Source organism: Mustela lutreola, chromosome 9 (genome assembly GCF_030435805.1).
Source record: "Mustela lutreola isolate mMusLut2 chromosome 9, mMusLut2.pri, whole genome shotgun sequence".
In the NCBI taxonomy this organism is placed as follows: domain Eukaryota; kingdom Metazoa; phylum Chordata; class Mammalia; order Carnivora; family Mustelidae; genus Mustela; species Mustela lutreola.
Genome location: NC_081298.1, coordinates 57,226,194 through 57,250,411, shown reverse-complemented (window position 1 = coordinate 57,250,411; position 24,218 = coordinate 57,226,194). Strand labels below are relative to the sequence as shown.

General features: G+C 38.6%; 1 protein-coding gene across 1 annotated transcript in view; it reads left to right on the top strand.

Annotated features, from left to right (window-relative positions):
- The first annotated feature begins 4,477 nt into the window (after positions 1-4,477).
- LIMS1 (LIM zinc finger domain containing 1) overlaps positions 4,478-24,218 on the top strand; it is a 140,458-nt gene continuing 120,717 nt past the window's right edge. The window contains exon 1 of the mRNA XM_059134294.1: positions 4,478-4,648. Within this exon, the coding sequence (XP_058990277.1) occupies positions 4,617-4,648 (32 nt within the window). The 5' untranslated portion in view covers positions 4,478-4,616. The remainder of the gene's footprint in view (positions 4,649-24,218) is intronic.

The following is a 24,218-nucleotide window of genomic DNA, read 5'->3' as shown; positions in this document are numbered from 1 at the left end:
GAAGAAGCCATACATTTTAGCCAAGTATCTTGGCATGATAGCAAGATCACAAACTATAGCATGCTGGAAGCAAGGTACTGTATAAAGGAATCTGCTTTTCTGAAATAGAAGCATAACAACAATTAAACAAGGCAATTGATTTCTTTTTAAAGATGAAGTAAAAGAGGGGTGTCTGGGTGGCTCAGTCATTAAGCGTCTGCCTTCGGCTCAGGTCATGATCTCAAGGTCCTGGGATGGAGCCCCACGTTGAGCTCACTGCTCGGTGGGGAGCCTGCTTCTCCCTCTGCCTCTGCTGCACTACCTGCTTGTGCTCTCTTGCTTTTTCTGTCAAATAAATAAATAAAACCTTAAAAAAAAAAAAAGATGAAGTTAAAGAGGGAGCTTGGGTGGCTCAGTTGTTGGGCATCTGTCTGCCTTAGGCTCAGGTCATGATCCCAGCGTCCTGGGATCAAGGCCCACTTCTGGCTCCCAGCCCCACTTCTGGTTCCCAGCCCCACATCTGGCTCCCAGCCCTGCGTCAGGTTTCCCACTCTGCAGGAAGCCTGCTTCTCCCTCTTCCCCCTCCCCTGCTTCTATTCCCTCTCTCACTGTCTCTCTCTCTGTGTCAAATAAATAAATAAAATCTTCCAAAAAAACCTGTCTACATCACAAATCAAATTTCCAAGAAAGACGAAGTAAAAGATTAATTATTGGATCATACACATCTAAAAATTGTTCAAAAAGAAGTGAGAGATAAAAGTTGTCAGGAGATGAGCTATCAAGACAAAATAAAGCCTCTAAATTTTTTGATGTTTCTTTTTCCCTCCAAAAATCAATACACATAATTTTCTGAAAAACAGAAATGTAGAAAAACATCACAGATTGTTTTTCAAACAAAATACAACTTCTAAGCATTCTAACCAACTTGTAAGTCACACACTATATAAAAAATTTTTAACTTATCCCATATGATTAATCATAGTGCATATTTTCTCATATTGCTACAGTCTTATAACAAATTTTTGATGGATATATAATACTCTGTTAAGGAAATAATAGATTGTGTGCGTGTTCTCCTCTTGCTCCTAATCCCTAGTCCTTCTACACATTCAATTCCTGTTATGTTTCTTGTATATCTTATCATTCCAGATATTTCTATAGATAAAGTAAGTGGGCGTGTGTTATGATAGCATAGTAAACAAATTTTTCTCCCTTGCTTTATTTCCTTGCTTAAATTATGTCATGGAGATCATTCTTTATTACTGCATATCATCAGCCTTATCTTTATTTTGTTAATTGTGGTAAAAGACAAATGACATAAAATTTACCAGCTTAATCAGTTTGAAGTGTGCAGTTCAGTAGTGTTAAGTAGATTCACATGGTTGTGCAACCAACCTCCAGAATTTTTCATCTTACAAAACTGAAAGGCTGTACCTATTAGTTGATAACTCCCCATTCTCCTCTTTCAACCCCTGACGTCCACCATTCTATTGTTTCCATAACTTTGACCACTCTAGATACCCCGCATAAGTAGACTCATACAGTATTTGTCTTTTTGTGTCTGTTTATTTCTCTAAGCTTAATGTCCTCAAGGGTCATTCATGTTGTATCATGTATCAGAATTTTCTTTCTTTTTGTAACGAATACTTCATTGTGTGTATGTACCCATTTTGTTTACGCACTTATCCTGCAATGGACACTTGGGTTGTATCCACCTTTTGACTATTGTGAATAATGCTGTGAACACAGGTGTACAGATATCTCTTTGAGATCCCGCTTTAAATTCTCCTGGATATGTATACCCAGAAGTGGTATTGCTGGATTGTGGGATAATTCTATTTTTAATTTTTTGATGAACCACCCTACAGTTTTCTGCAGTGGCTACACCATTTACATTCCTTAAAACAGTGCATAGGTTTCTAACTTCTCCATAATCCCACCAACACTTGTTAATAGTAGTCATCCTAATGGGGGTGAAGTGTTATTTCATTGTGGTTTTGATGTGCATTTCTTTAATGATTAATGATGTTAAGAATCTTTTCATATGGGGCGCCTGGGTGGCTCAGTGGGTTAAGCCGCTGCCTTCAGCTCAGGTCATGATCTCAGGGTCCTGGGATCGAGTCCCGCATCGGGCTCTCTGCTCAGCAGGGAGCCTGCTTCCTCCTCTCTCTCTGCCTGCCTCTCTGCCTACTTGTGATCTCTCTCTGTCAAATAAATAAATAAAATCTTTAAAAAAAAAAAAAAGAATCTTTTCATATACTTGTTAGCCATTCTCATTTTTTTTTAGCAGCTGCATAGCATTATATATGGAAACTGTAATTTATTTAATATCCTGATTAAATGAACTGTCTCACTTGCTCCTAAAAACAGAACTGCAATGGCTCTCATTTAACAATTTTCCGGTTTCCATTTAAAAAACCTTTTCATGGAAAAGTGGATTGGGGGAAATCAGAGGGGGAAACAAACCATGGGAAACTGTGGACTCTGAGAAACAAACTGAGGGTTTTGGAGGGGCGTGGGGTGAGCCTGGTGATGGGTATTAAAGAGGGCATCTATTACCTGGAGTGCTGGGTGTGGTACATAAACAATGAATCTTGGAACACTGAAAAAATTAAATTAAATTAAATTAAAAACCTTTTCATTATGGAATTTCAAATATACACTAAAGTAGGCAAACTAATATGAAGAATTCCATGTACCAATGAGCCACCGAAACAGTCATCAGTTTCTGGCCAATTTTGTTTCATTGACACTCCTACCTAGATCTCCCATCCCCACATTTTATTTTAAAGGAAATCTCAGTCATTACATCACTTAGTTTATAATTAGTTTCCCAGGTATCTTTAAAACTTGTACATCTTTTTTATGTAAATGTAATACATCTGTAAAGATAAACTCCAAAATGTGTTTTTTTCTGAGTCAACTGAGCTGAATTTTACATTATGCTAGTCTTCACTTGTCCTCAGTAAAAATTGTGTAGATTTACTCTCCCATCAACAGTATATCAAAGTACCTGTGTTCCGTATATTCTCATTAAAATAACATGTCAAACTAATCTTTGCCTTTATGTGAAAAGTATTTAAAAAATTTATTTATGATATTGGCACCTTGTACTTTAAAACTCATTCCTATTTTTCTTTTTCTGTGGAAACCTGTGTATGTACCTTGTATGTTTCTCTGAGTGGCTGAACTTTTTCTGACTCCTCTTGTAATGAAGTAATTAGACCTTTTTTAGTTATTTGCCATATTTGTTTGTTATGCAAAAATTTTAATATTCCTATGTGGTTACATTTATTAATCTTTAATTTTACGATTTCTAGAGTTTATATCCTATTTGGAAAGTATCTCTCCATAGCAATCTTAATTTTTTTCTTCCGTGTTTTCTTCTAATATTTGTATATGCCTTTTTTTTACATGTATACATTTGTTCAGTTTAGAATTAATTTTGGTACAAGGATATCAAAGGCACCCAGTGTCCACCCCACGCAGATATAGACGGTGGGACACAGTTTTCATTCTATAATTATAAAGTACATTTAGTTACAAATTCTGGTATCTTGAAGAGATCATTTATATTTATGCTCAGTATAAATAACCTTTATTTCATCCCTGGCAGATTTCAGGTTTTGTTAGAGGTAATGGGTAAGGAAAGAAACAATGAGGAGACAAGGTCAAAGTGTCTCAAAAAAAGGTTCACTTTTCCAAATTCACAATCTTAAGCGGTATCCTATGGAGATCCCCCGAACGTGCCGGGCTTTGTGTACAGGGATTCAATCCCGGCCAGAGCAGCCAAGGCTCCCTCCCAGAGTCCCGGGAGCTGACTCCACCCTCTGAAGAAGTCTCCTCGGGACCCCTCATCCAGATAGGGTGGAATCCCAACACCTTGGGCCCAGAGTCTTCTGGCAGAGCCATACGGACCATCAGCCTTGCCGAATCAGAGGTGTCTCGGAGAAGGAAAAAATTGGCTGCTCCCTCCGCTCGCGGCTTGCGACGCAGTCACCCAAAAGGAGCAGCAAAGGCCAGTCGCGGTAGAACCGCCGCAAGCCAAGCCCGGGGTTCCGGGAAAACCTCCGCCTCGCAGTGGAGCCTTTGTCCCCGCCCCCAGGGTATGGTCTCTGAAGCGTGCCAGAGTTGGAGGGGTGCGGGGGAATGGGTGAAACCACGAGGGGCGGGGCCGAGGCCCTATTAGGGGGGCTGGGCGGGGCTGGTAGGGGGACTGGGCGGGGCAGAGACGCGGGGGCGGGTAGGGGCGGGGCCAGACGGGGATGGGCAATGAATGGGGGGTTGCCTATCTGCGCCAGTGACTGTGCTGAGGCTAGGGAGGGGCGGAGCAGAGGGCACGTAGGAGGAGGGGCGGGGCCAGGGCGGGGCCAAGGCAGGGTTTTCCCCGCCGGCAGCTCCTCCCCCGCGCCCAACTTGCCTCGCCCCTATCCCGCGCGCGCCCCCGCGCGGCGCGCCTAGCGATTTGCCGGCTGAGGGCGGGAGGCGGCGGCGGCCTCTCCGCCCCTTGCTGGCCTCCCCTTCCTGCTCGCTGCCCGCCCGCCCGCCCGTAGCCGGCCGCAGCGCGAGGGAGGAGACGGCGGTCGCAGCGGGGCCAGCGGCCGACGTGCAGAGGGAGGACAGCCGACTGCGGAGAGATGCTGGGCGTGGCGGCAGGAATGACCAACAGGTAAGGGCGGCGCGCCACCGCGACTGGGCTGCGCTCGGCTCCCGCCACGTCGGCGGCGAACCAATTTCCCGGCCTTCCCGCGGGCCCGGGTGCCGGTCGTGGGCGGGCGGCCTCTCTCCGCGCGCTCCGGCCTCCGCCCGAGCGGGTCGGCGGCGGTGGAGCCCGGCGCAGAGCGGGGCCGCGTCCCCGAGGCCGGGCGGTCAGCTGCCACGCTTCCGCGCTACCCGCTTGGCGCTCTCCGACCCGGGCTGGCGGCCGCTGTGAGAGGTCGGCTGGTTAATGGTGACGTGTCGAGAATCGCCTAAGCACTCCGAGGGCTTAGCGCAGCACCCCACAACAGATGTTTGTTGAGTGAATAATTCCTCTTCTGCCGGTTGGAGCACGTATGCAGACCAGCGGCTCTCAAACGTTTTGGCCTTGGCACCCATCTTAAAAAGTAAAAGCACTTTTTGCTCGTGATGGTTATACCTATGGATATTTACTGTTTGGAAAATATTGGTGAAAACTGAGACTTTTAAAATATTTAATTCATTAAAGAAACAGTAAATCCATGATATGTTAACAGACATAACACGTGTTTATGAAAATAGTATTTTCTGAACAAAAATTCAGTGCGACGAGTGGTGTTTTTCATTTTGCAAATCTCTTCAATGTCTGGCACAGTAGAAGCATAGCTAAGAGTTTCCTAAATGCTTTGCATTCAGTCTGTTGTGATGGGCGTTTTGACGGACTGAAGAAAATCTGGTCTTAGACAAATACCTACCCAGTTGGAAAGGGAGGAGTATTTTAATAGCTTTTGCAGATACTTGTGGATCTTCTTTGCTATTCCACCCAAACTACATAAATGGTAGTTTCTTAAAGATTAGTTTGGTTGTGGACTCTGAAGCCTTACCAGTGAATTTTTCACACTCTGTTACAGTTAAAATTCATTGGTCTGTCTTGCAGTGTGAATGGACTTGTTACCCATTGTAACATTATATGCTTGTCGTTTGGAAAATATTGGTTCATAGAGTTAGGCAGATCTTCCAAATGCTGACACATTTCATTATACAATACCACTGATAATATTTGTTAATATCAACACTGATTTTATTAGAAAAGTTAAGTACTGAGAACCTGTTAAGCTCGAGGCGGGGGGAGCAAGTTTCCTACCATTCTGAATTTCACTTGAAAGTTTGATTTTTGTTATTGACAGGAAACTACTGTCAGTTGTTTTCCTCAAAGCAACAGGCTCACTTTTTTGAGTTTCAAGAAATGTCTGCCAAATACGAGTCCAAAAACCACAATTTATCACTTACTATTTCCAGTAAAAATGATATATCGTGAAGAAAGCATTTGATTCAACTCCTCAGTCAATGACACATGTGCTTTTCCTGGAGGCAACCATCTTACTTTGGTATGCAGCTGAACTACTTGATGCATGCTTCCCTTTTCATCACAAGTAACCAGAAAGTCAAGGGCCAAGATATAATAACATTAGTAATTTGTACTATTTCATCAAGGCCTTTTTTTTGTTCTTGAAAATTTTACTAAATATTAAGTTGATACAAAATTTAAGATACAAGATATAAAGAATAATGTTACATCTAAATAAAGAATATAAACTATTTCCTTTTAAGACCCTTGAATTGATCTGGTGTCCCTGCTAGATCTCATCACGTTCCCATCCTGAATTTGCTGTTAGCAATCCTTTTCTTTTCCCTTCCTCTTTTGCATTAAATACATTCATAATTCATATTGTTGGATGACCATTAAATCCACCATCCACCTATCTCCAGAGTTCTTTTCCCCTTGCAAAACTGAAACTCTGTACCCACTAAACAACTTTCTGTTCCTCTGTCCCTGCCTGCCCCTGATATAACTCCTATTTTTTCTGTCTATTTTTTTCTGTCTCTGATTTTGACTATTCCAGGTGACTTATATAAATGGAATCAATCACATAGTATTTGTCTCTCTGTGATTGGCTTATTTCATTCATTTAATATAAATGTGTTCAGGGTTCATCCATGTTGTAGTATATCAGAATTTCCTTACTTTTTAGAACTGAATAATATCCCATTGTATGTATATACTATTCATTTCTTTGGCTTATCTATTCATCCTTTGATGGTTACTTGAGTTGCTTCTTTGTTTTAGCTCTTGTGAATAATGCTGCTGTGAACATAGGTATGCATTCTTTAATTGAAATTTTTATAGGCTCACATGAAGTTATAAGAAATAATTCAGGGAAAAAAAAATAATTCAGAGAGATCCAGTGTATCCTTTACCCAGTTTCCTCCAATAATATTTTGCAAAGTTGTAGTGTAGTATCACAATCACGATATTGGTAGTAATACAGTCTGTAAGTCTCATTCGTACTTCCCAGTTGTATGTATGTGTATGTGTATTTAGTTCTGTGTAATTTTATCACAAGTGTTGGTGCATGTGTCTGTCACCACAGCCAAAATATAGAACACTGAGTTCCAGCCTCACAAGGATCCCTCATGTTGCCATATTATACCCACACCCAACATCATGTTTTCTTCCTCCTTCTTAAAGCCTGGAAACAACACATCTGTTCAACATTTCTAAAATGTTGTCATTTCAAAATTAATATAAGTAGACTCATACATATATAACCTTTTGGGATTGCCTTTTTTAAAATTCAGCTTAATTCCCTGGACATTCCTCCAAGTTATTCAAGTTCCTCATCATGGCTGAATAGTACTCTGTGCTGTGAGTATGGAACAGTCTGTTCACCAGCTGAAGGACATTTAGGCTGTTTCCAGGTTTGGGCTATTAATTGTAAAGCTACCATGAACATTTGTGGTTAGGTTTTTATGTAGATGCAAATTTTCCTTTCTCTGGGATAAATGATCAAGAGTGCAATTTCTGAGTTGTATGGAAATTTCATGTTTCACTTTCTAAGAGACTGCTGGACTGTTCCAATGTGGCTGTACCATTTTCATCAAGGATATTAAAAAGGGAAGTTGGCATTCTTTTCCTGCAAGTCCCCGGAGGTGAAGAATTCATTTGTACCACTTACTGGCCAGCTCTTTTACCCACCTTTGCTTTTGCGTGTTCAGTGAAAGTGCCACTACAGTGCAAAAGGCCACAGCAGGGGTTTTTTTGGAACTTCTTAGTAATATTATGAAAAGAATTTTGATCTCCCAGACCTCTTGTAAAAGTCTGGAAGATAGATACCTCCATCACCCCTCCCTCCTCCAGGGTTTTGAGACCACATTTGGAAAAACGCTGTTAATGACATAGTCCTAAATGATGAGGGAAGTGTATATTTGGTGTATTTTTAAAAGACTATATATAAAGATTTTTCTTAAAATTTGTATTAAAGGCTTGTTATTCTGTGTGCTTTCTAGTTTGGGGGGTTTTAGTGGGACTTATTAACACTTGAAAAACCACTATTTAAAAAAAAAAACAAACAAACAGTTTCTGCCCTTGAGGATTTTCCTGACAAGGTAGCCAGTGTTGTTATGAAAAGGGAAAATGTCATAGCAGTGAGTGTCTACCTAAACCTTTCGTGCTCTATGTCTTTTTGTATGGGTCCTCACCCATACAAAATGAATTTGGGCTCTTCATTTTTAAGAAAACCAATGGAAATTAAGTGGTGGAAAGACAACCTTCAGTTCTGGTTGTTCCATGGCCTACAAGCTTAGAGAAAACAATCGATTAGGACTGCTGTCTTGAATTTTTTTTAAAAAAGTTTTATCATTGATATACAGTATTATATTAGTTTCAGATATAGAACATAGTGATTAGACAGTTCCATACATTGCAAAATACTTACCGTGATTGTAAATCCAATTATCATCTGTCACCATTCAATGTTATTACAGTATTATTGATTATATTTCCTCTGTTGAGCTTTTCATCCCCTTGACTTACTTTAGAACTGGAAGTTTGTACCTCTGAATCCCCTTCACCCGGTTCACCCTTGTTCCTGGTCCTCCACCCTGACCCCTCCCCCCCCAACCAAACACCAGTTTGTTCTCTGTATTTATGAGTCTGTTTCTGTTTTGTTTGTTCATTTTTTTGTTTTTGGATTCCACATATTATCATTCCCATCCCTTTCCTCTGTGGTGACCCCTGAACCATCTTCTGGACAGCTCTTTCTCTTGGCAAAGGTGGGTACAGCACTTGAGCTTTCCTTTCTTCCTAGAGAGGGCCTTTCCTCCCCTCCGCTGGGTCAGAAAGCAGCGGCTAAAGCAGATCTATAATGGGAGATTGCTCTGAGAGTCTCTATTTTTAATAGTGTTGTGCTTGTTCTTCAGATAATCATTTAAATAAACCCCAGTGTAGGTTATGTTCTTAGGGTTGCACTTAAATAGAAGACAAGACATCTCAGGCCATTTGTCGATTTTACATTTCTTGTAATTATGCTTTAAGCTGTGGGTTCCCACCCACAGGAATGTCATCTACATTACTTGCTGGACTGTTGCCATGTTGTCTTCCAAAAACTTCAATTTTAAGATACTTGAGAAGCAAGGACTGTTCTACCTGCTGCCGCACACTGTGAATTCTACCCCACAGTGGTTTTATCTCCCCTCATATCGACATCATCTCTCCTCTTTTATTTGATTTCGTCAGACAGTTCCACTCTGGAGTTCACTGGGGAAGAGGAGGAAGCATTTTCTCTATATTAACTTTTTTTTTTTTTTTTTGCATTAAAGGTTTTCCTGTGTAGCATATCTAGATCTACCATAAGTTTTTAACTTTAGATTTAATGGCTGTATAGTAGTTCACAGTATACATGTGGTATGACTTATATAACCAGCCCTTGATGGACATTTTGGTTTCAGTTTTTGGTTATTTCAAGTCCATTGAACATCTGTGCCAGTGTTTCTGTAGGAGATCCCTGAGTGAGTATGTGCATGGGTGTTTGGGCCCATGTTATATTCCCAATTCTGTCCCTTCATGGCTCTATGGCCTTATCCAGTTAACCTCTTTAAGGCTTATTTTCGTAATTTAGAAAGTAATACCCCCTATCTCAGAGAGTTGTGAGAATTAAATATGAAGGCCATTATAAACATTTCTGAAAGATACAAATGAAACTGTTAATAATTATTGCCACTAGATAGGGTTTCTAGGAATCTAAGGAATTTAAGAATCTAGAATGAGAGGGAAATATTTTGACTATATACCTTTTTGTATTGATTTTTTTAACCATGTGCATGTAAAATTTTTTTAAAGAATCTGACATCATGCCAGGAACATAGTAGATGCTCAGTTAGTGGTAACTCTAGATGTTGATGTTGATTTTTCCTATCATGGTTTTTTTCCAAGCTTACAACTTCTGACTTCACTGTTAATGGCACTGATACAGTCACTTGGGATTTCTACCAAGAAATCTTTCACTCTCTATACTTCTTGCTGAGTTCCTACTGTAGAATTTTCTTTGAATCCATACTTCGCTTTCTCAATCCTCTCTTACTTTTTCTTCACTCCTGCCCTGATTATCTTTTAAGTGAATGTAAGATAACAGTATTAGGGCTGGGAAGCACTTGAGAGAATGCCAAAATAAAATACACATGCATATGAAACATTTGAGGTGGAACATAGTTCTGTATGCATTCCTGTTTGTCATTTAAATGTTGATTAAATACAGATTCTTTTAAAGGTATTATAGGATTTGTGGTAGCATATTTGTAGTCTTTGCTCTCTGTTAGCATATACTGAAAAGATAATTATAGTAACTTGAAGATTAAGAAATTTGCCTAACATTAAAAAAAATGGCTTCATATGTGCAAAAGTTAGAATCCACTAAACTAATGCATTCAGTACTTCCGGATTATTGCAATAGTCCACTAAACTGTTGCTTTATTTTGTAGGTCAGGAGTTGCATAAAGAGGTAATTTTATTTACTTCTATTCAAGGCCACAAAGTGAGTTAATAGTAGAGTTAATACTAGAGCCCAGATTTTGAAGGAAGTGTGGAGTCGTCTCTGCTGTACTATACTAGTTCTGTTACTTCATTCAAATTGCATTGTTATAGTTTGTTACATATACATTTTATCTTCCCATCTATATTGTAAATGCCTTGAAGGCTGAGACTTTGATATTTCTGAACCCCATTAACTTAGTGGTTCTGGAAATGTCTGAATGAATTATTAAATGTTGCCTTATAATTGTTCTATTGTAAAGGTCCTGAGTGTCACTCTCTTTCAAGTGGATTCCTTTTGTGAAATACATTGTTGGAGACATGGGATTCATAGGCATATGTGATGGTGATTGTATTTCTTCATTCCCAGAGTCTTGGGTCTTCTCACCCACCCATGTGCATTGCCCTCACATACTACAGTCTGAGAGATTCTTTCCTATTACAGACTTCTTTATTCATGCATCAGTTAAGTGATAAATACACCAACTGCTTAAACAGATTGTAAATTATTTCTCATTGGCAAATGTTGTAGTTGTTGGTTTTGTTTTTGTGTAAACAGACAAAAAAACAAACAAAAAAGCTTTATTTTAAAGCTGGGCACATTGCTATCCCATATGGAATCTGCTTTCCTATACAGTCTGGAAGAGAGGGTGGGCAATTGCTGCTTCTGCCATAGCTTGTTGTTCCTCCTTCTTAATGCAGTAAATTCCACAGATTTTTTTAATATGCAAGGCACAGTGCAGGTGCAGCCATAGAGACCAAAAAGGCAGATAAAGACAGGGTCCCATCTCTAGAGTATTAAAGTTTAACTATTCTATCATTCATATTGGCTCCCGATTTTCCTAAAGCATCACTTGGGTCATATTACTCTACCTTTTGAAATATTGAGAAGACTTATTGCCTATCACATAAAGTCCAAACTCTAGAGCCTGAAGTTTAAGGCTCTTTTTGGTCTGGCCCCAGCCTGTCTTGATAGCTTTGTCACACACTGTTTGTTGGCTTAGTCTTCACTTAACTCTCACCTACTCGCCATTTTCTGAAAATAGGATTTCTGTGTCTTTGCTCATGCTGTTCTTTTGGGCCAGAAAATCATCTTAAAAAATAAAGACTCCTTAAAAAATTTTTCTAAATATAACTATATCATTTCACACCTGAAAAAGATTACTAACAGTTCCTTGATATTAACTACCCAGTTAGTATTCAACTTTCCATTTATCTCAAGCATCTATTTTATTTTATAGTTTTCCTGAATTGGGATCTAAGTAAGGTTTACATGTTTGACAGATTGATAAATCTGTTAGTCTCTGTTTTTCATCGGGTCCCAGTAGCATGGTCAGTTCTCTGGGTTTTCTTTTTACCTTATATATTCCAATCTTAGAGCTGAAGAATCTGGCAGTCTGGAAATGCCAACAGATACAGACCAAAAAGCCACAACAAAGGACTGCTCTCTCTAGCCAAGGACCGGGAGAGAGAAATTCTAATAAGACAAAATTTGAATCCTGAAAGGAAAAGGAAAGAGGATAAGGGTAGAAAAATACCAGAGGAAATAATGGCTGAAAAGTTCCCCAAACTGGTCTGAAACCTAAATGTACCAACTCAAGAAGCTGTATAAACCACAAACAGGATAAACCCAAAGAAATTCCGGCCAAGACACATCATGATTAAACTTCTGAAAACTAAAGACATAAAAAAAAAGAACACCTTGAATGTAGCTAGAGGAAAAAAATACATTTTTGCCTTTATAGGAAATACCCAACTCTTGGTTTCAGCCCAGGGTCATGATCTCAGGGTGGTGGGATGGAGCCCTTCATTGGGCTCCAAGCTCAGCAGGGAGTCCGCTTGTGGATTCTCTCTTCCCCTCTTCCCTTTCCCCATGCTCATTCTCATTCTGTCTCTCTGAAATAAGTCTTTAAAAAGAAAAATAATTAGAGCAGAAATCAGTGAAATTGAAAATGGGAAATAAGTAGAGAAAATCAATAAAACCAAAAGCTGGTTCTTGGAAAAGTTTAACAAAGTGATAAGGCTATATCCAGGTTAAGAAAAAAAAACCACACACACACAAATTACTAATAGCAGAAATGAAAGAAGAGATATCACTACAGATCCTGTGGAAATGAAAAGGATGATAAAGGAATAGGATGAACAACTCAATGCCCACACATTTGATATTTTACTAGAAGTAGACCAATTCCTTGAAAGACACAGTCTGCTGAAAATCACACAAGAAAAAAATAGGTGATGTAAATAGACCTCTATCTATTGAAAGAAATTGAATCAATAAATAATAAACTTCTAGGGTGCCTGCGTGGCTAAGTGGGTTAAAGCCTCTGCCTTCAGCTGAGGTCATGATCCCAGGGTCCTGGGATTGAGCCCCACATTGGGCTCACTGCTCAGCGGGGAACCTGCTTCCCTTCCTCTCTCTCTGCCTGCCTCTCTGCCTACTTGTGATCTCTGTCTATCAAATAAAAAAAACCAACAACTTAATCAATAGTAATCTTCCACAACAACTCCAGGCCCCTATGGGCTCGCTGGCGAATTCTACCGAATAGTTTAGGAAGATTTATACCATTTTTCTACAGTCTTTCAGAGGATAAAACTAGAAGGAATTCCTCCCAACACTTTCTATGAAGCTAGCATTATCCTAACACCAAAGTCAAACAAAGACATTACAAGGAAAGGAAACTTCAGACCAGTATCTTTTATGAACATAGATGTAAAAATTCTCAACAAAATATTAGCAAATTCAATCCAAAAAAGTATTTTAAAAATTACACATCATGGCCAGGGTGCCTTGGTGGCTCAGTCATTAGGTGTCTGCCTTCGACTCAGGTCATGATCCCGGGGTCCTGGGGTTGAGACCCACATTGGGCTCCCTGCTCAGCAGGGGGCCTGCTTCTCCTTCTCCCACTCCCCCTGCTTGTATTCCCTCTCTCACTGTGTCCCTCCCTGTCAAATAAATAAATAAGATCTTTAAAAAATATAAAGAATTACACATCATGACCAAATGGGGTTTATCCCAGGTATGCAAGATTGGTTTAACATCCAGGAAGCAACTCTATTCGTAGTGCCCAAATACTAGAAACAGCTCAGATATCCTTCAGCAGGTAAATACTTAAATGAAGTTTAGTTCCTCTGTCTCATGAAATACTATTCAGCAATAAAAAAGAATAGGCTATTGATTTTTGTGCAAGTTTGCATGGATCTTGAGATCCTTGAGGGCATTAAACTGAATGAAATAAAAAAGCCAGTCATAATAGAGGCACATACTGTGTGGTTCAATTTATATAACATTTTTTAAATGACAAAATTATAGGGATGGAAAACATTAGTGGTGGCCCAGGGTTAAGAGGAGATGGGGATGGGAACAGAGGTTGGACAGAAGTAGGGTATGGGTATGAAAGGGCAACATGGGGGATCCTTGTGGTGATAGAATGTTCGTATCTTCACTGTACTATTATCAATATTGTGGTTGTGATCTTAGTGTGCTACCTTTTTGTAAGATGTTACCATTTGAAGAAATTGGATAAAGTGTACATAAGATATTTCTTAGAACTGCATGTGAATCTACAGTGATCTTAAAACATTTAATTTTTTTAAAAGATTTTATTGATTTATTTGACAGAGAGAGACACAGCACAAGGAGGGGAGCAGGAGAGGAAGAATCAGGCTCCCCGCTAAGTAGGGAACCCAATGTGGGGCTCAGTCCCAGGACTCTGGGGTCATGACCTGAACCAAAGTCAGATGCTTAACTGACTGAGCCACCCAGGCATCCCAAAACATTTAATTTTTAAAAAATGAATGTTTGCCTAAATGGGCAACAGTTATCATTTTTCCACTTGTTCCCCGCTAAAACTTATATAGATTTATTATACTGCTATCATTTCCCAGACAATGCTTATTCTTAATTTTCACTGAAATTCCCTACGAGTAAAATGGAGAGTCAATTACAGTATGGAAATAATATGTTTTGAGGACACCTGAGTTAAATTATTGTGCTGTTCATTTCCTGCATCACTTACCAAAAGCAGAGAGATATGGGAAATTGAAGTGGTTATCTGGGTAATCCAGACTCCCTGTTTTGGACCCTTATGTCTTCAAATGGAAATAGTTGAAAGGTCTTCCTTAAAGAACACTTTAGGTCTCAGATTTCTCTATTTCTGTCATAAACACAGGCTGGCTTCTCCAGATGCAGAATATCTAATTGAGAACCTAGACTGTTTAAAATTTGACATTTTGCATGGAAAGGTATAATTCTATCTCAGGTGATTCTGCAACAGAGCTCAAGAATAATCTTTTCATTGCTTCTGATGTGTTTGAAAGGCTTCCAGATTGTCTAGAGCTGTACATTGTGGCATTGCATCAACTGAGGAGACGTCAGACTGTCAGTCATGACTTGGGTGCTTAGTAAAGAATATGTTAAGAACCATTGCGTAGTTTTGTGGTGCTTTGCAATTAATTAAATATTTAGTCTTGTTCCCCAACCTTACCTTTCTAGCTCCACTTAGGATTCATCCACCCCTACCCCCAACTTCCCTGCAGATGTGTGTTCTGCACTTTCAGAGCCGTTGGAATTTAGGACTTACCTTTTTCTTTTGTTTCTTCTTGTTTTTACATACCCTGTTTCCCCAATATTTTGTGTCCTTGGAGGCATTCCTAATCTTTCAAGATTCATTTCTAAAATCATCTTTTCTGTATTGTTATCCCTGATAATACATTTCCCTCTTCCTTACCCAGAGAAATGTTACACATTTCTTTCTCTTCACTACGTTTATTATTCTTGATGGACAGTAACCCCTGTAGTATTAAACCTGTCACATAGTACGAAAGGGGCTGTTTTCCTTTATCTCCACTTTAGACTCTGATTTCGTTCAGGGAAATGATTTTTCTCCATTCACCTTTGTATTCCAAGATCCAGCAACAGTGCCTGACATTAGGTGCCCAGTAAGTAAATGAATGAGGTAGAGAAATAAGAACATTCTTATTTTCACACTAAAAACTGGAGGTTTAGAAATTTAAAATCTGTATTCAGAGTACAAGGCTGATATAGGAAATGGAGCTTGGATCCAGTAACTAACTTAAAGAATAATGGTTTTTCTACCTGGGGTGCCTGGCCCATTGACATTAGTATACCTTCCACCTTACTGAAATGAAGAGAGCCATATGTTTTCATTGATCTGTACCAATTAAACATTACTAATGGGAAATGGCGCACATGGAGAGTAAGAGCATGGATTCTGGATCTAAACTGTGCTCATATCCCAGCTTCTTACCTGTTGGTAATTGCCTGACTTCTCTCTGCCTCATGTGTAAAATGAAGGTAATAGTACTCATCTCCTGTGATTGTCATCGTTAAACAAGTTACCATGTGTAAAACATTTAGAACAGTGCCTAGAACATTAGGCACTCTGCATATTTTTTGCTGACAAAAATGGAGAAATGAAGAATTCCTTAATATGTGGAAATGTAAGAACTCTTAGCTCACAGATCATGCAAAAAATAGGCAGCAGGCCATACTTCCAGTCTAAATCATTAATTCATTAAGAGGTTGCAAAGTGGTGATACTGTTTTAGACATTTCGTGTCCAGGCTGCAGTACTTTTAAAAAGAGAAGCTTTCTCCCTGTTGACTAATTTGATAACCCACAGGCACAACTTGACAGGTTGCAAATGTTATTGTAAATAAAGTCCAGTCCCCTACTTAGCATGTGTGTGACCGTACCATACATCACTTTTGTACTGTACTAGGCATGAGATCTGTGCTCAGAAAAGTACGTTGTCCCTGGTACCTGTGTAACACTTTTGTTTTTACAAGCACTTGATTTAGATCCAGTGGATCCAGTTAGATCCACAAATTCTTGGGCAAGTGTTTTTTACCTCATTCTCAGGCTGCCTCTCTACTTCTTAAGTATGTTGCTCTTATAGTGTGAGCCCCTCTGGTTAAGGTGGCATCTGGAAACCCATTGGGGTATGGATAACTTCCTGCTCACACCTAGTGATCGCTGTTCATTGGCCATTTGCCATACCACTGGAGGATGTAGTTAATGTTTGTGTCATTTATAGCTAAACTAGCAAAGACTAGCTGTTAATTACTTAGCAAACTTGCCTCTAATTGAATGACCCTTTTTTAAAGCAGGGGTAAAAATAGTTCCATGTTGAATATCATGTAGAGTTTAAAGTGTCCACTGAGAGATAAAAAAAATATATATATCTGTAAAGAGCAAAATCAGTTGCTTATGGAGACTTTTTAAAAAGACGAGCCTATCATTTGAATACTAATTATGTCCACTTTTTTTTTTTTTAAATGGAAAACAACATTTCCTGCCAAGCATGGAGCCCTGAACAGGCTCAATCTCATGCCCCTGAGATCATAACCTGAGCCAAAATCTGGAGTCAGTTGCCTAACCACCTGAGCCACCCAAGTGCCCCAAAACGTTCTTCTTTTCAATAGATGCCTTCTCTGGCTGTAATTATGACTAATGTGTAATTGAGGAGATTAAAGGACTGATTTAGAGTTCTGATTTCATTACATGATAAGGATGGTGAACTTCAGGTAGAATTGTGTTTGAAGTTAAATTTAATATACATTTTGAAGGTTGCATGTGTTAAGTGCTCAACTCTTGGTTTCCGGTCAGATGATGATCTCAGGGTCCTGAGATGGAGCCCTGCCTGGGGCTCTGTGGTCAGCAGGAAGTCTGCTTGGGATTCTTTCCTCCCCCTCTGGCCTTCCCCCCCAACCTCATGCACATTCTCTTTCTCTCAAATAAATAAATAAATAAATAAATAAATAAATAAGATCTTTATATATATATACATGCACATTTTGAGTAGAGGTTTTTTCCTCACTCTCTGAATTACAAATGGCAGTTAGACTCTGACTTCCCACACAACTGGTGTGCTTCCATACTTAGTGATTGTGGGGTTGAACTTGAAGTTACTGGGAAGTAAACCACTCATATTCCAGGGTGATAAACAACCAGGCAGTACTTCGTTGGGAATTGCCAGCATTCTCCACGTCATCTCTGAAGGACAGTGTCTGGGAGAGGTAGAATTTGGTGAGCTAGAGAATGTCTGTCCTTTTCAAACCCTTAGAACATGGTGGTAAAAATCTTCAGCAAAGTTTAGTTTACCAACTCTGGCTCTAAGTGGCTGGACACCCTCTTAGGCAGTGGTTCAGATATTGGTCCTGGGCTCCTAGAGACAGAAACAGCCACATAAAACAGATAAAAACAGAAGCAGTCAGATAAAAATGACATGTGCTAAGTCCATAATTAAAGAAGGGACCTTTGGCATTTTGACTTTGGCCTTCTACCCAGCCAAAGCATATAAATGTAGGTTAAAATTTAGTGTGATTACTCAGGCTTGACTTGAATGCCTCTGTATCTTATTATAGTGGGAAAGTTTAGAACAAAATAAGTATTCATTCATTACTTTCAAATTTTCTCATTTAGAGAGTGTGTGGGAAAGGATGTCCAAAATATCACAATTTATGTTCATGGCCCACGTAAATACATCCGTCAGTTCCCTTGGGTTTTAGTGAATTGCTGTCAGAATAGGTCTTTCTTTGGAATACAATGTAGATTTTGTCGCAGAGAAGCATGTTCTAGAGAATATCATGTAGTCTTCCTTAGAATTTTAAAATGGAGTAATTCATCCATCAAATGAGCAGCCTTTTGTTTTAGGAGTGTGGGTAGTGATATTTTTGTAATAGTCACAAATCCTTTGTAAATATGGCTAGAAACTAGTTTTCTGGTTTTTTTCTTTTTTTAAGATTTTATTTATTTATTTGACACACAGAGAGAGATCACAAGTAGGCAGAGAGGCAGGCAGAGAGAGAGAGGGAGAACCAGGCTCCCTGCTGAGCAGAGAGCCCAATGCGGGACTTGATCCCAGGACCCTGAGATCATGACCTGAGCCGAAGGCAGAGGCTTAACCCACTGAACCACCCAGCTGCCCCTAGTTTTCTGTTTTAAAATGAGTCCAAGAAAGTGAGAGTTTGTGAGTAGCCCAGTGATAACTGGAAAGTTCTGTTAGTACTTAGCTCATTTCAGGTGATTGAATATATTTACATGACTAAGGATAGTGATGGAAAAAAGCACTGTTTAAAAATGTTTTGAAGATACATGTATAGGACATTGATTATCTGTTTTATAAGATAAAGCAGATTTTTTTTTTTAAAGATTTTATTTATTTATTTATTTGTAAGAGACGGAGAGAGAGCAAGCGAGCACAGGCAGACCAAGAGGCAGGCAGAGGCAGAGGGAGAAGCAGGCTCCCTGCCAAGCAAGGAGCCCGATGTGGGACTCCATCCCAGGACCCTGGGATCATGACCTGAGCCGAAGGCAGCTGCTTAACCAACTGAGCCACCCAGGCGTCCCAGATAAAGCAGATTTATGATGCTGTAGCTGTGGAGTGGGTAGAAGGCTAATGTCTGAAATAATTTAATGGCATTTCTGAACCTAATGTGCTTTCTTTCTTTTCTTTCTCTCTCTTTTTTTTTTTAATGCTGGCTAATCACATCTCAAAATGAGAGCATTTTTTGTCTCTTGGGCATTTGCCAAATCTGTACAAAGTATGAAAGATCTGCAGATGTCTGTTTAAGGCAATTTCTTAATGCTCTCTAATAGAATGTTTTAACCATAAGTACATTATTAGTTGTATAAAAGCTACTTTGTTTTTGCTACTATATTTTAGACCTGGGTTTTCTGGTACTTTCAGGTGCTTTCCCTTTGGGAATGTTACTAATGATCACAAAAGATGTTGGTAAAGTACAAAAAATGGTGCTTAATTTTAAAACGTAGCTGTCTTGAATTTGACAAAAGATAAAAGTTCCAGTGATTCCTCAAAATTTCAGAGGTCTTTTTTCCCCTCAACAAAGGTCATTTTAGGACCGTGAGACCAGACTTTAAAAGAAGAGTTCTCTAAGCTTGAGCCCTTTTGATTTTTAAAATAAACACATCTCTTTCTGATAATACATTTGGTCATTTAGAGTGCTTTCTATGAAGGAAGTTGTGGTGATAGGTTCTGGAATGTGAAGCCTACAGCAAGTGAGTGTGATTAAGAGGGTGATGGGAACTCCAAGGATACAGTGCTTGGGAACTTTTTAGAGATGAAATTCTCTTATGCTCAGTTAGCATTACTCATGCTTTCCAGGAGGAAGCATTGTTAGGGATTAGCTAAACAAATGGGATGAAAGTCGAAATATGAAGTTGGTTTTTGAGGTATATTTTGATAAAAAGGTTAAGTTCTAAGAATGTAGCATAGTCCTATTAAAAGCTCCTTATGCTTTTTGAGATACCTGTGTATTCCAAGTTCATATAACAATGCATAGCACATAATAGTAAATACTTGTCGAATGAATAATGATGTGGTATATTTTATGTGGCATATATCTTTTTCTGGTTTAGTGAAGTATGTTTATTTACATATTGCATAAAATAGTATGTGAGTAAATGCTAATAAAATACCATTTAGGAAGCACTAAATTAGACTTGAAGGGTTATTTCCGCTTTTTTTATAATTGCAGTAATAACTCTACAAGTATTTGTATAATACTGTGCACATACTGCTTTCCTTCCTTCGGACTTAGTGTAGGAAGAGTTATTTGACATGGGAAGATGCTATATACTGGATTAGTGACGTTTCCAGAAATCTTTTAGATCAAACAGTAACATTTTTTCTTGTGAACTCCTTCAGTTTTCCATATTAATATACATCTATAGTGTTATTCATTAAAGTCTAGATGGAACTCTTTTGGTAAAATTGATGGAATATCCTAAAGTTTCTTAAGGGGAATAAACAGGCAAGGATAGCAGAAAAGCTAGTTATTCGAAGGAAAAAAGATGGTGAGGGGGAGAGGACATGAACTGCGTTAGCTGTTAAAACACATGGTTGGTACAAATCGTGCAATATGTGTCTCAGGTAAGATTAGGTAGGTCAGTGGGTCAGAGATAGAGTCTGTAATATGAGCATTGTGATAAACAAGGGTTTGCAGTAGAGAAGAGGCAGATTGATTATTCTATGATTCCCATGAGTGGTGAGATCATTAGCTTTATATGACATCGGAAGAAATTCCAGAAGGTGATATTTAATAGTTACTTATAAAATCAAGCTAGATAAACACTGAAATAAAATAGAAACAAATGTATATCAGATTCCTAGGATGAGAAGTACTGTTTAAAGAAATTTTAGGAACAAATTATAGAAAGATGTATTTGAATAAGAAATAAACTCCTATAAATTAAAAACAGATTGGGAAAAATATTTGCAACAAAAACAATATAGAAAGCATTAGTATTTGTTGATCAGAGTATTACAAACTTTAGTACATATGTAAGGAAAAGGTGATGACTAGAGAAAATATTTTAAAAATAGAAACAAAAGAGAAAATATAACTTAAGTACAAAAACGTAATAAATGTTCAACATTAGTGACTCACCAAAGAAGTCTTTATTAAAATAGGTATTATCAGTTGCCTCCAATATTAGCAGAGCTAGCTAAAAACATATTTATCATACGTTCCTGGTGTGGAGGTATAATTGATAAAATTTGTTAGTAAAATAATTTGGTAGTAAGTGTCAGTCTGAGATTATTTGTAACTTGAATTACACCTAAGGAAGCTATTCTAAAAGTGGAGAAAATTTGATGTGTGAAAAGATTTTGGCCGTATTATTTATTCTAGTGGAAAGTTTGGAAATACATAAGTAATGATAGAGGATCATTTAAAATGCCTGATGATAACCTGTTTAGTGAAATTATGCAGGTATTTAAAATGATAGTTAGGTGGCTCGTTAGCGCAGTAGGTAGCGCATCAGTCTCATAAAATGATAGTTATTGATGTTTCATAATATCACTATATCATGATCATGTTTTCTAGTTAATAAAAAAGCTGTATGTGAAATTACAGCATGGTATAATTACAACTTCATAATGAAGCACAAAATGGTTAGAAAATAAAAAGTCTTTTTTTAAATATAACTTTATTGAAGTACACTTTACATTCACCCATTGTGTGAGTGTATGAGGTTTTCATGTATTTTTAAGTTGTGCAGCCATCCTCTCAAGACTGTTTGAAAACATTTTTATCACCCCCAAGAGATCCCTCATTCATGCCTCTCACTCTTGTCCCCAGGCCTAGGAAAACAGTGACTTGCTTTTTGTCTCTGTAAATCTGCCTTTTCTGAACATTTAATTTAAATTGAAATATACATCTTGTAGTCTTTAACTTTGGCTTCTTTCTCTTGGGATGTTTTTTGAGATTTGATTAGGAGAAGCTGAGTTTTCCTCCTCGGTGTCTCCTTCATTCTCAACACTTCTATATTGCCAGCATTTCTGATTCCAGGACTGTGGGATTTCCCCACACTAAGCAACTCTCTGTGACACCAGCTGCATGTTAGATCGCACAGGTTAAGGGCTCAGTCCCACAAAACTGCTCTCCCCCACTTCAGGTGCCAGTTGCAAGTAGTAGGTCTCCACAATTTCTGTCCAATGTGCTATCCATCAGAAGTTCCCAGAACCTCCTCCGCTGGGAGTTGATTATATGCTAGATCAGCTCACAGAACTTGGGGGAAATACTGCATTTACCAACTTACTGTGTAATAAAGGATATGATAAAGTGTACAGGTGAACAGCCAGATGAAGTGATGATACATAGGGTGAGGTCTGGAAGAGACCCAAGCTCAGGAACTTCTGTCCCTGTGGAGTTGGGGTGTGTCACTCTGGTGGTATAGTGATGTATTCACCAAACTGGAAGTTCTCCCAACCCTATAATTTTGGGATTTTTAAGGGAGGCCTCACATAGGCATAATCGATTACTCCACTTCTAGCCGCTTTCTCTTCTCTAGAGAATGGAGAGTGGGGTAAAATTTTCAAGCTTCTAATCATGCCTTGGTCTTCCCCGTGGCTAGCCCCCACTCCAGAAGCCATCCTGGAGCCTACCTAGAGTCACGTCAATAGAACAAAAGACACTCCTGTCACCCATAAAATTCCAAGGGATTTAGGAACCATATGTCCAGAACCAGGATCAAAGACCAAATATTAGAATAAAAGCTGTCCCTAGTGCTCTTATCAATTAGGAAACTACAAGAGTTTTAGGAGCTCTGTGCCAGAAGTCAAGGTCAAAGACTTCATATTAGAACAGAAGATGCTCCTAGCACCCTTATTTACAAAGGTTTTGGGAGCCCTGTCTCAAAACCTGAGGGCAAACCCAATATATATATTTCTTATTACTTTGCAGGGTTCTTTCATAATGTAGCATTTGTCAGTAGTTTCTTTCTTTGCTGAGTAATATTCTTTTGTACAGATATACCACATTTTGTGTATCCATCCACCAATTGATTGACATTTGAATTGTTTCTGGTTTTTGTTAATGAATGATACTGCTGTGAACATTTATGTACATGTCTTTGTGCAGACACATTTTTTATTTCTCCTGGGTAAATCTCTAGGGTTGTAATTGTTGGATCATACAATCAGGTTTTATAGAAGAAACTGCCTAAGTGGCTGTTTCCAGCAGTAGTATATGAAGATGTTTGACATCTTCACCAGCACTTGATATGTATTGCCATTTGCATTATAGCCAACATAGTAGGTGTTAAGTGGTTTTATTTTTCCCCAGTATTTTTATTGTGGTAAAAAATACATGGAATTTACAATCTTAATTATTTTTAGATGTGCAATTCAGTGGTATTAAGTACATTCATAATGTTGTACAAACATCACTACCATCCATCTACAGAACTCTTTTTCATTTTGTAAAACTAAAACCTTATACCCACTAAACAATAAATCCCCATCCTTCTCTCCCACAAGTCTTGGCAACCACCATTCTACTTTCTTCTCTATGATTTTGACTACTATTTTTTTTTTTTAAGATTTTATTTATTTGACAGAGAGAGAGAGAGAGCACAAGTAGGCAGAGAGACAGGCAGAGAGAGAGGGCTCGGCTTCTTGCCCAGCAGAGAGTGGCTCGATCCCAGGACCCTGGAATCATAACCTTAGCTGGAGACAGAGGCTTTAATGCACTGAGCTACCCAGGCTCCCCGATTTAGACTACTCTTAAGAACTTCAGGTAAGTGAGATCATGCTATGTTTGTCTTTTTGTGATTAACTTATTTCACTTATTCTAATGTCCTCAAGGTTCATCACTCTAACATATGTCAGAATTTCCTTCCTTATGAAGGCTGAATAATACTCTGCTGTGTGTGTGCACTATATTTTGATTATTCATTCATCTGTTGATGGATACTTGGGTTGCTTGCAGTTTTAACTCTTGTGAGTAACGCTGCTGAGAGCTTAGGGGTACAAATATCTCTTTCATTGTGTTTTTATTTTCTATTCCTCTAATGACTAATGTACAAAGTGTTTTTAAAAAATTCACATTTTAGTCTTTCCATTAAACTCTTACTTAACCTGTTTTAGTTTTCACTGTAACAAAACAGAAGAGTAATTTGAGAATATGTTAGCAAATGGGGAAGGGATATAATGGGCTCTGGATGGAACTGACTTGAATTTAAGTAGATGCTAAAATGATTATATTATAAATCAATATTATCTAGTTTATGTAGTTGATAAGTTCCTTTCTGGTGATTTAAAAATATTGCTGTTTTTCCGTTTCTTATTTCCTGGCATTTCCTTTTATGCTGAGAAATCAAGTATGGAGGTTTAAAACTTATATAGAAATACATCATAGAGAAACCTAGT